The 13,760-nt window shown below is 46.0% G+C and overlaps 1 protein-coding gene across 1 annotated transcript; it reads left to right on the forward strand.

The window, feature by feature from the left end:
- Window positions 11,027–13,216, forward strand: LOC109716118 (leucine-rich repeat receptor-like kinase protein THICK TASSEL DWARF1). Its single transcript, XM_020241439.1, has one exon. It carries the CDS (start codon window positions 11,562–11,564, stop codon window positions 12,825–12,827), a length of 1,266 nt encoding a protein of 421 aa, XP_020097028.1. The 5' UTR covers window positions 11,027–11,561; the 3' UTR covers window positions 12,828–13,216.

Consider the following 13,760-nt stretch of genomic DNA (forward strand, 5'->3'; position numbering starts at 1 on the left):
AGGAGTTGTTAGATGCTAATTGATATGCTTCAATGAGCGTCATAGCAACTTTATTCTTTTCCCTCTAGTAATGTGATAAGTTTATTGATGTGTTGTGTATGATATACCCTAGTGATGAGGTTTTTAGTGGTCTTATTTTTAGGGCATTTTGATTTCTATTCTGGTTTTGAGGCTAGCATTTGTTGGTATTTTGTAGAAACCTTCTCTTTTATGGCCTAGATTGTCGGTTAGTAGGGTCTATCTTCTCTTTTTTTTGCCGAAGGCTTTAGAATGAGATTTTCTCTCGTACTTTTGGGTTGTTTTGCACCTTTGTTCTTATGGTATTAATATGATTGACATTGCTCTTCGTTTTCGTTTTCTGTTTGGTACCTATTTGATTGTTTTCTAATTTTTGTGTTTAATTGGTACTAGGAAGCATTGGATACCTCCGTTCGGGCGAACGAAGGTTGTCGATTGTGCGTGTTTGGGTATTGACCTAGTCATAATGATGAAAATTCTCAAGTTATGGTGATATTAATGTTTCGTAAATTTAGAAAAGCATGCAATTCTACTAAATGTATTTATTATTATTTTAAAAAAAAAAAAAAATAAGAATGAAAATAAGAAAAATGGTATGTTAATATTAATGAAATTTTGAGATCTTATGTAGTAGGAATAGCATATGAAGCTCTTATGCGGAATTTTTGGATTCCTCTGTTGATCATGTTCCTTATAGTGTAAATTCGAGCTCTGATTTCATGCATTTAAACCTAAGTTTAATTGAGACATGAAATGATAACAAAATTGCCATATAGGCATCGGACTAGAACACTATGTTTGAATTAGGAGAGCTAATGTCATCAAGCGCATTAAGCTCCGGGACATGGTGTGACTAGTGGCATAGGGCCATTGAGCGAATGTGCGAACATGTTTAAATATTTGAATGTCTAAGTGATCATAAAGGGGCACTAGACCTAGAGAACATTGGAATTCACTTTAGTGACTGAACTAGATCTTTCGAGATGCGGGAGTGCTAACCTGTTAGAGACATGATGATCGATACTTGAGACGTGACTACGCCGTGTTGCCATTTGTGCCTCATTCGCACATGCCTTGTGTAGGTCGCTTCCTACAAGCCGGCCACTTCGGAGTTAGCCTACAGCGACTTATGTTCGCCGTCGTGCGGTATTGAGAAGCCTACGAGCAGATCGAGTGGACGCGGACACATTCCAATAGTAGGGATGTTGGGCACCACAGACACTTAGGCTGCACAAGCTGGACTACCTTGTCACGCCCCGGGGCTCAGCGGAAGCCACTCCGGCGCGTGTCCAGACCCGCCATACTATCGTCTAAAACATATAAGGCGTCCTACCAAAAATATTTGATAGAGTAAACAATAAATACAAGAATCTAGTGATATCAGGCATTGTAAAAACTAGTTCTATAACAAGGAAAAGGACACAAAGGTCTAAAGTCCACTAAAGAACAACATAAAAGTTAGAGTTAACAATAGGAACCCATATCAATGCTAACAGGATACATAGGATGGTCAATCTCTAATATAGTGTACAAACACTCTCCCTCTCTCACAAAATATAAAATGGAGGAGTACCACGCTAGCGTCAAAAGAATACCTCCGCTGAGCTAAGCTACGTCGACACCCTTTGCGCGATCCGCTCGTCCTGCCGCACGTGCCGAAAGGCTCTGAAAGCAAACATAGAAACAGTGGGCGTGAGAACATTAAAATGATTTACAGTGGGCCATTACTGCACCTTCAGTGAAATGCACCACCTAGGCCCGAAACGATAGAAAAGGGTCAGTGCGTACATTATAACAAAGCGAAAAATGCACTGTAATGGTAAATAAATAAAGCAGTACTCCAATAACATGATATTTCTACTTAGCATATTTACATAAGTAGGAAAGCAAACTACTAGCTATATGACATGACACCACATTATTAGCATGCATTAATGGCAACTACCCAAAGGCCACAATGTAATAAGCTGAAAGATGTTATTGTTTACTATTCTAGTCCAAGTCCACTTTAACAGTTATAGGTTCAGCATAACATTGTTCTGTTACCAATCCCAATCATGTAAGACCCACGACGAAGGCTGTCATGGCCTGCGCGCGCTGCCTAATGGCCCGCTGGTAGGTCAACATCCCCACTCTAGGATGAGCCTCCTACCCACGGCAATCCACTTCGAGCGCCCAATTCCCGCAACGGCGAGCATATGTCGCGATGGCTATCCGGGTGGCCGGGCTTGTAGGGAGCCGACCTCACAATGCATGTGCGAATTACACAATGCCAAGCAAGCAATCGCATCCGGGCTCAAGAACCAAGTCCTCAATGTCTAAACAACATGGAATATATCAAGTATCTCAATGGCAATATCTCTATGTCATCATGTCTTCTAACATGGAATGTAGCAGATATGTAGTGGCCTATAACTGTTCTCTATGTTGCAGTTTATAAGTTTACTAGTTTCAAAGTGCCCCTTGATGACACTTTGCTAACGAGTTCCAAGCATGGCATTAATATGGTCATGATGCATGAATTCACTCAACGTAGCATAAAGAGAGATATGTGCTCAACTTGCAAAAACCAAGCACTATCACAATACATCCCAATCTACACATATAGCATATTTACTATATGGAGTACAAAATTTACGATATATGAGGCGATGCATGTTAAGTGTTCTAAAATTCAGACATAAATCATATTTAGCATGAATTTGGGCATTCAAAAATACTTTTTTAAAAACCCACAAAGTTATAGATGCATAGGGCGGCCTATTTTGCCCCCATTTTTTCATGAAGTCAAACCACAGGATGACAACGCAAACTCCTCGGTTGCTCCAACGAGGGTTGTCTCTAGTCTCCTATACCCTAGAGGTATAGAAACATGTGTCATACGAGCCAAACGAACAATACCTAGCTCAATCATTAAGCTAAACATTATAGGTTGAGGAAAAACTCACCTCTAGTGCCAAAAATCCCCTCTAAAGCTCCAATAAGGAGCTAGATCCTTCAATCCAAGTTCAAAGGAAGATTCTAACCAACTCTAATCTTAGCTTCAAAAAGTTCCTAGATTCAAAATGCCCAAATAAACCCCTAAAAAACCTCATTCTTTAGGGTTCCACACAAAGAAGCCAATAAAAAATTAATCTAGAGTGGAGATAACAGCTTGCTTACCTCTTTAGAAAGCCTCAACCAAGCATCTAAATGCTCTATGTCCAAGAGCTCACCTCAAAACAAGCCTCAAATCAAGCCTCCTAGCTCCAACAATGGTGGTAAAAGCATAAAAGAAAAGGAAAAGATTAATCTACCAAAAATCATCTAAAAACGGAGATCAAATCCAAGTGGAGCAAGGTGAGAGCTCCTCCTCACCTTTCTCCTCTCTGCGTTCCAGCCCACAAAAAAAGCCCATAAGGGCCTGTGGGGTGTGTTACTAAAAAGGCCCCATCGCCGAAAAACCCCCTGCCTAGTTCCATTTATGCGCAAAACTGCCCTCCTTGTACCGCGTACACGGGCTCTTGTACCGGTACAAGGCCCACGAAAATGCAAACCGCAGGCTCGCGGTCGCAGGCGTTCTGTGCTCTGTACCGCGTAGCAGCCCGATGGCCTGTACCGGTCAACATCAATCTTTTTAACCGCGTACAAGCACAGTCTTGTTCGATACAGCTTCTGCCTGCAGGCTACCGGAGAGCTGACCAAAATTCCAGTTTCGAAATTTTGGTGCCAAGTCTCAATCCAACATCCTCGGGATGCGTGCCAGGGGTCGGAACACCATCAACGACCCTTCAAAACTGTGGAGAGGCCTCCACACACAGATTAAACAACGTCGAATCTCGCATTTTGCGAGATCCAGTGCCATTATATTTCACCCCCTCTAAAAAGAGTTTCGTCGCAAACTCAAATGCCAAGTTCGTACCTCAAGACTCCACCTGAAAAAGATGGGATAGCGTCCTGCAGCCGCACTCTCAGCTCCCACGTTGGTCCTCGCGCTCCGCGTGATTGCTCCAAAGACCTTCACATACGGAATATCTATTCCAACAGGTTCTTTTACTTCGCGATGCTAAAATCTTTCACAGTTGTCCTCCTCGAAGCTCAATATCCTCGCGCAGCTCCAACTGCGTATTAGTCTCCAAGACTGTGGCTGGATCATGAATGTTACTTCCGGAGGACCGATACATGAAAGACGTTGATGCACGCGGATAGGTTCAGGGTGTAGAGCAAGTTGATACGCTACCGGACCTACACACGCTCCTGAGACCTCATTACGGTCCAATGAAACGGGGGCTCAACTTTCCCTGATCCCAAATCTCTTGATTCCTCTAGTTGGCGAGACCTTCAAGAAACATGGTCTCCAACTTTGGAACTCCAAGTTCGCCTGCCGTCGAATCAGCGTAGCCTCCTCTTGTCTACTCTGCGCCGTTCAAAGTCGCTCCCGAGCATTCGAAAACTTTTGTCCTCACTTCCTGGAAGCCACAGCAGCGGCCTGAACAAACTCTCTCGCCAACTTCGGCGTCCAATGAAGATAAAGAGAATACATAAACACTTCCGTCCATAAATGCTTCGAAGGGCGCCATCTTGATGTTGCTGATAACTGTTGTTATAAGCATAACTCCGCCATACGGTAGATGCTGCGACCATCCTCCCTGAAAGTCTATCAGCATGCCTCGCGAGCATATACCTCTAAGGTTTGAATAGTACGGCTCTGACTGCATCACTCTGCGGGTGGAAAGCAGTACGAAGTCCAGACGAGTGCTAGGCCATCCTGCGACTCTCAAAGTTGAGACACAAACCGGGGGTGTCTCGATTCGGCGAAAACAATCGATTAGGCCACTCAAGAAGTCGCCACAATCTCAGCTAGGTACACTTTGTGCGAAGCTTCTCTCCGGGTCCAAGTCGTATGAATAGCGTATGAAGTGTGCGACTTCGTCAACCTATCCACGATTCACCCAAATAGCCGTCATGCCCCGCCTGTGAGCGCTGGCAATACTATCACAATGGTTCCATTTGGTGATCTTCTCCCACTCCACACTTGGAATAGGCAAACTTATGAAGCTTTTCCCCGCGGGAACTCGGTGCTCTTGCCCTTCACTTGTTGGAAGTTAAGCATCGTAGCGACAATACTTCGCACTCCTTTTTCATCCAGGCACCAATAGAGCAACTTTAAGTCCTCTAACATTTGGGTGCACCCGGATGTATAGCATAGGGCGCCCCCGGTGCTCGTTCTTTGAAGAGGGGTGCGGGGGTATGTCTTCTCTTAATTTCCATAATCGGGTCGTAGTACACAGATCCCGCCTCACGGAAACGCATCGATCCCTGAAATTCATCCAAAAGCGAAGATCGTCGGTGCAACATCAACCCAATTTTACCTCGGAATCTTTGCACGTCCACATCGGAAAGCTTGCTTTTCTTTAATTCTATCAAAAAGAGTAGGGTTACACTACCAAAGTCATCATCTCAAGGGATTTGTGTCAGGGAGTCAACCACCTTCAACTCCACGCTCTCATCTGCATCGACTCAAACTGCGGTTGGCCACAACATGCCGATCGCTGAGATTTTCCATCGATTTCCTACTGGTTAGCGCATCTCGCCACCACGTTAAACCTTGCCCGGGTGGTAGAATCGTCAGATCATAATCCTTGAGTAGCCTGCAACCTCTGCGCTGCTCTCAGTCAACTCATTTCTTAAGTAACAGGTACTTTAAACTCGTGTGACCGTGTATACTTCACACGTTCGCCCATAAAGCGTAGTGGCGCCATAGCAGTTCAATGCGAACACTACGGCCGCAACTCCAATCATGCAGTCGGGATTCTTCTCATATTTCTTTAGTTGGCAGAGAAGCTATACGCCCGATCACCTTGCCATCTGCCGATCAATACACAGCGCCAATCGTAGTGAAGATCACTATAAACCATATACCCTGACCTCCAGCTACTGGAGGGGGCAAGATCGGGCGTTCGTCAATTCTCTTGCTTAAACTCTTGGAGCTTCGCTCGCACGTCCGTCATTCCAACATGAACTTGATCTTTGTGCAGTGAGCCTCGTTCTGCAGGGGGTATGCAGACAGTTTTAGCAAACACCTCTACAAATCTCGGCTAGTAACTGCAATCCAAGGAAGCTCCGGATCTCCGTGACGCTCGTCGGTCTCTGGCCAATCCTTGCATTGCCTTTAATCTTCTTAGGATCACGGGCTATACCCTGATCCAGAAATCAAGTGTCAAGGAAGGCATAACCTCTCGCCCCAGCCAAAATTCACATTTCTCACTTGGTAATAAGCTCCTTTTCCCGTATACTTGGAGTTAACAATCTCAATGCTCCTCGTGATCTGCATCACTCCGTTGAGTAGACAAAATGTCCGTCGATGGAACACCACGCACGAACCCTGTCTAGAATAAGGCTTTGAAACACGCGTTCATCGATCCATTAAAGCGTGCCGGCGGCGATTTAGTAGCCCAACGGCCATAACTGTGAACTCATAATTCCATACCGGTTCCTGAAAGCTTTCTGCGTTCTTATACGATCCTCGGGCTTGACTTCAACTGGTGCGTATCCCGACTGCAAGTCGATCTGAATACACACATAATCCTGAAGCTGATCAAACAAGTCGCGACCTCGCAACGTATACTTGTTCTTGATCGTGACCTTATTAAGCTTCACGATAATCCACGCCAAAGGCAAGTGATCCCGCTCCTTTTTCTTGACGAACATAAACAGGTGCTCCCCAGGGTGAAACGCTCGGGTCGAATGAAGCCTTTGTCCAACAAAATGTCTTACAGACTGTTGCCCTCAGCTCCACTCAGCTCTGCCGCCGTGCCACCTATAGCGCTGCCTTTGGAGATTGGGGGTGTCCAGGACAGATCTACAACAAACTCAATCTCCCTATCAGGCAGGCATGTACCCGGTAGCTCGGCGGGGAAACACATCCTGAAACTCCCGCAACACGGGATATCCTCGAATCCTTAGGGTGTGTCATCCTCGCCCCTCACACCAACACTACCAAAATAGGCCCTACACAGCCACCTCTGCTAATTAGCTGCCTAGCTCAGACGACGCTGATCGTCATCGGCAAAAGCGAACTCCGGCATCACTAAATACCACCTCATTCTGCCCAGGGGTTCTCTAATAAAGTAACCGTGCCGATTCTTGCCAATCAATCGTGGCATTGAATACTGCCGGTAACCATCCATGCCAAGACCACATCAAATCGCCCCAGCTTGCGAAGCTAGCAAATCTTATAGCATGATCCAAATTCTCCTACCGAAACAGAGGAACTGGGGCTAAACTCTCTGAATGTCCAAGATGTGTCGGGTACAACAACATGTCCCGTATGCCCAATCAAAGAAACCAACGGGATGCCGATGCAACTCGGCAAACAGCCCAACTCTAATGAATGATGCGATGCACCGGTATCAAATAAAAGGTACGAACTCTAATGCCATCAAGTAAAATGCATACCTGCAACCACATCCTCTGGCTGCTATTGCCGCTCCTCGTCTGAGCGATCGATGCGCCTACGCGGGCTGTCGTCGATCCCTCGCCTGGCGCCATGGACAGGGTGGCGCCCAGGCTGGTACTGTGTCCTCGGATGGTGTCCCTGACTCGAGCGGCTGTCAGAGCCGGTGCCATGCCAGCGTATGGTGCCGGTGAAGATCCCCTCGGGCACTCCGGTCGAAAGTGGCCCGTCCTGCGCCACACGGGGAAACACCCTCCCTCCCGGCCTGCGGGCCCTTTGCGGTTGGAATGGGGGCCACCAAGATCACGCATCGGTGAGATCGGCGTCGGTCAGACCTCTCGCGTGAGTCGCACCGACCCGCCCACGCTGCTGGCTTCTCGAATGCTTCGGCGGCCTCCTAGAGTGCGTCTGGCTCGCACCCTCAGCCGCAGGCCTCTTGGCCTTCCCTCTGTCCCTAGCCTCACGCTGCTCCTGGACCTCCGTCGCGCCGCTCTCCACGATGAGCGCGCGATCCACCACCTCCCGGTAGGTTTGGAGGTTAGAGGATTGCACAAATCGGAAAATCGACGGTCGCAACCCTCGCTCGAAGATGCGGGCCTTGTCCTTGTCGTCCCGCACGACGAAAGGCATGCAATGCAGAAGCCGAGAAAACTCCCTCTCGTACTCGGCTACGATCCTGTCACCCTGGCGCAAGCTGCGCAAATCCTGCTCCATCTTCCTCTTGACGCTGGTCGGGAAATAGTGCGCCAGAAGAAGCTCCTTGAACCTCGCCCAGGTGATAGATGCCAAGTCAGTGCTGGGGTGCTCCTGAAAATCCAACCACCAGCGGTAAGCCTCGCCGTCCAAGTGGTGAGTGGCGAGCCAAACTCTATCCCTCTCCTCCACGAAGGTGTCGCGGAAGAGCTTTTCCATGTGCATCAACCATTTCTCCACGATCTAGTGGTCGACCTTCTTGCCGTCGAAGACTCAGGGGCTGCACCTCCTAAACTCATTGAGGCGCTCCATCAGTCTGTCTCGCTCCGCCCCCTCAACCAAAGTAGGAAAAGCAGCTCCAACCGGAGGCCTCCCTGGAAGCTGCCGCTTGCTGCAATAGTAGATCCTCCAGACGCTTCATCCGCGCCTCCTGTCGGCGCGCCGCCTCAGTCTGCTGTCAGGCCGCCTCTGCCTGCTGAGTGACCAAGTCGGTGAGGGCCGCAAGCTGGCCCCTCAACTCGCGGACCTCGCTGGATCCGGAGGTAGCGGAGGTCTCGACCTCCTCAAAGTTCGCCGCATTGTCCGCCCCGGCAGATTGGGAGTGAGTAATCGGCATCGTCACTACAAAACATAAAAGCGCAAGTTAGTAATACTTATGCTATCGCATCCCGGCTCAAAAGACAAACCCCAAATCATGCGAAAGTAAGGAAGTGTTCTTCACTACTAACTCCCGATGTTACGTTGTCGGCCGCCAACGTAACCCTCCGCGAAGTTAGGAGTTATACACTTCAATTTAACTCCACTTTCTAGAGTTATTCAAGATACCCAATCTAGATACTTTCGCTTACAAGTCGAATAGACCTCGTCTCTCACGAGCCTATTTCCTATAGTCCAACCGGCCTAAGGTTTGCTAGGTCCACTAAGACTCAACCCTAGGCTCTGATACCAAATTAATCTGCCACGCCCCGGGGCTCAGCGGAAGCCTACCCGGCGCGTGTCCAGACCCGCCATACGTCTAAAACATATAAGGCGTCTACAAAAATATTTCGATAGATAAAACAATAATACAAGAGATCTAGTGATATCAGAGCATTGTAAAACTAGTTCTATAACAAGGAAAGGACACAAAGCTGAAAGTCCACTAAAGAAAAACATAAAGTAAGTACAATAGGGATCCTATATCATGTGCTAAAAGGAGTACAAGGTGGTATCTCTATATATGGTACAAAACCTCTCCCTCTCTCACAAAATATAAAATGGAGGAGTAACCACCTAGCGCAAAAGAACTCTCCGTGAGCTAGCTACGCGACACCCTTGCCGCGATCCCGTGCCTCCGCCGGTGCCGAAGGCTCTGAAAAGGAAACATAGAAACAGGGGCGTGAGAACTATTAAAAATAGTTCCCAGTGGGCAATTACTGACTTCAGTGAAATGCACCACTAGTGGTGCACTTATCTGAAGTCAGTAATTGCCCACTGGGAACTATCATCTAATAATTATCACGTCCTCTGTTCTATGGTTTCTTTCAAAGCCTTCAGCACCGGTGGAGGCATGGGATCGCGGCAAAGGTGTCGCGTAGATAGATAGCGAGGATTTTCTTTTGCTTAGGTGGTTTTTTCTCTTTGTTTGTTGTTGTGAGAGAGAGGTTTTTGTATCCATGTATAGAAACCACTTATGTACGACTATTGGCACTTGTATTTGGAATCTTAGTTGTTCTACTTTTTTTTATTTTAGTGGATTTTAGTTTTTTGTTTACTCTCTTATTGTAGAATTTAGTTGTACTTTGCTCTGAAACTCCTAGTTGTTTCTTTTCTATTTGTTTTACTTATTGTTTATTATAGACGCCTTATATGTTTTAGACGTATGGCGGGTCTGGACACGTGTTGGGCGGGCTTCCGCTGGGCCCCGGAGCGTGACATAGTTTTAATATATATATTTATTAAAAATATTTATAAAATATTATAATTATTTATACTATATATGTTTTTAGTTTTTCAAGCCTAATTCACACAACTCAATTAATACTCAAACTCAGCTCATTTAATAGCGAGCGGAATATCAAGCTGAACGCGAGCCGAATACGAGCTAGCCGAGTTAAATTAGCCTAGATGTTGGAGAAATAGTTTTCGCTGAAATAATTTTATTTTGGAGAATACTGCTAACTTAAAAGCTCCTAGAGTATTTGAAGAATAGTGATTTTTCTAAAATAATTTTACAAATTTGCTCGAGACTTTTTTTTTGTGGTTTGAACATAATAATTTTTTTTTTTTACTCAATATCATTTTAAAATTTGAATTCAAAATATATATCTAAATTTAAATTTAAATTTAAAATTTAAGATTAAAATATGGATTTGAATTTGAAATTTAAATTCAACTTTTGAATTTAAATTTACAATCACATTCGCAATCAAAATTTGAATTTAAAATTTAAATTTAAATTTTGAATATGTAATTAAATTTAATTTTGAATATAAATTTGAATTTTGAATTGAAATTTTCATTCAAATTTTTAGTTTTAAACTCAAATTTCAAATATAAAATTGTATTTTAAATTTCAAATTCAAAATCTAATTTTGAATTTGAAATTGAATTCAAAATCTAAATCTGAATTAAAATTATGTTTAAAACCTGAATTTGCATTCAAAATTTGATAACGAAATTTAAAATTTTATTTTAAAATTCAAATCCAAAATCGAAATAAAGTTTAAATCCAAGATTTAAATGTAAATTTTAAAATTAAATTTAAAATTAAATTTAGCTTTTGATTTTGCGAGAATCTGATTTAAATTTAGTTTCTTTAGATTTTAGGCCTGTGAAATCACTAATCTGATTCTAACAATCGAAATTAGGGTTTTAAAAAGTTCAATAAATACGGTATTAAAAGCAAAGTAACTTTAGTCCCCCAAATCATTTTGTAAAATCCAAGGGCAAACACCCTAGTGTCTCCTGTCCTCCTCCAACATCCAGCTTTAATCCTGTACTTGAATAGTCAGCTGGTGACTCACTTTTAGCCGCACACTCCAATACTCGTGTCCGCCAACCGACCAGGAGTATTATGAATGCACGCTGAAGCCTGAAGGGAGGACGGGATCCATCCGAACCGATCCACTCGAAATTTGAAACCAACATCCCCTACCTTTTTAAGCTCGAAATCCATCCTTCTTTCTTAACTCTCAGCTTTCTTCGGCCTGGCCTGTAGCGTCCGCTCGCGTGTTCCTCGCTCCCGCACACTCCGCTGGCGTCTCGTACTGCCGCGCAACGATACAAACAAACGAAGTTGAGGACACGAACAATAAACAAATGAATATAAAATTTGCGGTCCACTTGTCTAAACACCTCGCTCAGTCTCAGAGTCAGTGGGACACCGCTCCACATCCTTCTCTCCTCTAGTAGTTGCGGTTGCGTCCGCTCGCACATGATGGCTCCGTCGTCTTCCGCCCCGCTCCTCTTCCTCCTCCTCCGCATTCTCCTCATCCTCCATCTCTGCTTACTCTCCCAGCAGCAGCAGCAGCAGCAGCAGCAGCAGGCGGACGAGGCGTCGTCTCTGCACCCGGTCGACGCAGCGGCGCTCTTGGATATTCGGCGCAGCCTCCGCGACCTCGCCGGCTCCGACTTCTTCTCGACGTGGGACTTCTCCGCCTCCTCCGGCCCCTGCGCGTCCTTCGCCGGCGTCGTCTGCTCCCCCGACGACGACTCCCCCCCGTTCCTCCGCGTCGTCGTGCTCACCCTGGGCAGCGGCCTCGCCGACTCGCCGGGCCTCACGGGCGCCCTCCCGCCCTCCCTCGGCGACCTCGCCGGCCTCCGCCTCCTCTCCCTCTCCGGCAACCTCATCTCCGGGCCCGTCCCCCCCTCCCTCGCCGGCCTCCCCGACCTCCACACCCTGGATCTCGGCGACAACCGCCTGGGCGGGCCCATCCCGGCGCCCCTCCTCCTGCCGTCGTCGCCGAGCCTCAAGGTGCTCATCCTCGCCGGCAACGGGGATCTGTCGGGCGAGATCCCGCCCGAATTCTCCGCATCCCAGCTCCTTCACCTCGACCTCAGCCGCAACCGCCTCTCCGGAGGGATCCCGCAGCTCCCGTCCACGCTCCGCTACCTCTCCCTCTCCGCCAACTCCATGTCGGGCCCGCTCGACGCGGCCTTCTCCGGCGCGGCGGCGCCCCTCCTCCCGGACCTCTCCTACCTGGATCTCTCCTCCAACGCCTTCGCCGGGCCGGTGCCCCCGGCCCTCTTCGCCCTCCCCAGCCTCTCCTCCCTCTTCCTCCAGCGCAACAACCTCTCCGGCCAGCTCGACGTGCCCCCGCCGCCGCAGGGGGCGCCGCCGCCGCCGTGGGCCGTGGTGGATTTGAGCCACAACGCGCTGTCGGGGGAGGTGCCCGGGGCGCTGGCCGGCGCGGGCAGCCTGTACGTGAACAACAACCGGCTGAGCGGGGCGGTGCCGGAGGACGTGGCGAGGAGCGTCTTCGCCGGGCGGATGACCACCTTCTACGCCCAGCACAACTTCCTCACCGCCTTCCCCGCGCCCCCCCTCCCCGTCCCGGACTCCGTCGCCCTCTGCCTCTCCTACAACTGCATGCCCCTCCCCACCCCGGCCACCGCCGCCGGCTGCCCCGCCAGCGCCGGGCCCCTCCCCTCCCGGCCCCCCTACCAGTGCCGCACCACCGCCGCCGGCGGCGACGCCTGACGCATCCTCGTGCCACGTGTTCGATTCAGATTCGTTTGGTTTTTCTGTTTAAATAAGGCCCTTTTATTTATTTTTTTATTTATTTTTTTATTTTATTTTTTTCATGCGTGAAGTGCTTTTTTTTTCCAAAAAAGTTTTTTTTTTTAAAAAAAAAGAATTCCGTTCCACTCGTACGCCACCACACGTGAATGCATTTGTGGGTGTGGGAGTTTGTTTATTATTATTTGATTGATTTGTTGGATAGCCAACGGTCACAATGGATCGTTCGGTGGTTTTCTTAATTTGTTTTATTTCAGAGTGTTCCGGTGTGCTGCGTGCGTCGCAAGATGTAATTTATTAGATAATAAATGTGGTAGCAGTAATCATATAACATGGTTGGTTTAGCTGCACAAAAGATATAAGGGTCTCTGTAGGCTAGTTTCTGAAAAAATAATTTATTAAAAAATAATTTTAATTTGGAGAAGTGATTTTGGTTAAAAACTGTAGAGCGTTTGGTAGAGTTTAGATAAAAGTGATTTTTCTAAAGCGATTTTGAAAATCTGTTTGACAAATATTTTTTGGTGTTTGTATAAATTAATATGTTTATTAAATTTTATTTTAAAATAATTTAAAATCTAAATTTAAATTTGGATTAAAATTAAAATTTCTAAATTTCAAAATTGTACAAAATTTAAAATTTGATATTTCAATTTAAAAAATAATTTAAAATTTTAAAATTTTAAAATTTAAAATAATTATGAAATTTAAAATTTAAAAATATAAATATAAATTTAAAAATACATATAATTACGAATTTTAAAATATAAAATTTTAATATATAAAAATATAAATTTAAATTAAAATTTCAAACTTTAAATTTAGAATTTAAATTTTAAAATTTAAATCTACCTCTAAATTTTGAAAGTTTAAATTTAAAATTAAAATTTAAAATTT

The sequence above is a fragment of the Ananas comosus genome, linkage group 10, assembly GCF_001540865.1.
Source record: "Ananas comosus cultivar F153 linkage group 10, ASM154086v1, whole genome shotgun sequence".
NCBI lineage: Eukaryota > Viridiplantae > Streptophyta > Magnoliopsida > Poales > Bromeliaceae > Ananas > Ananas comosus.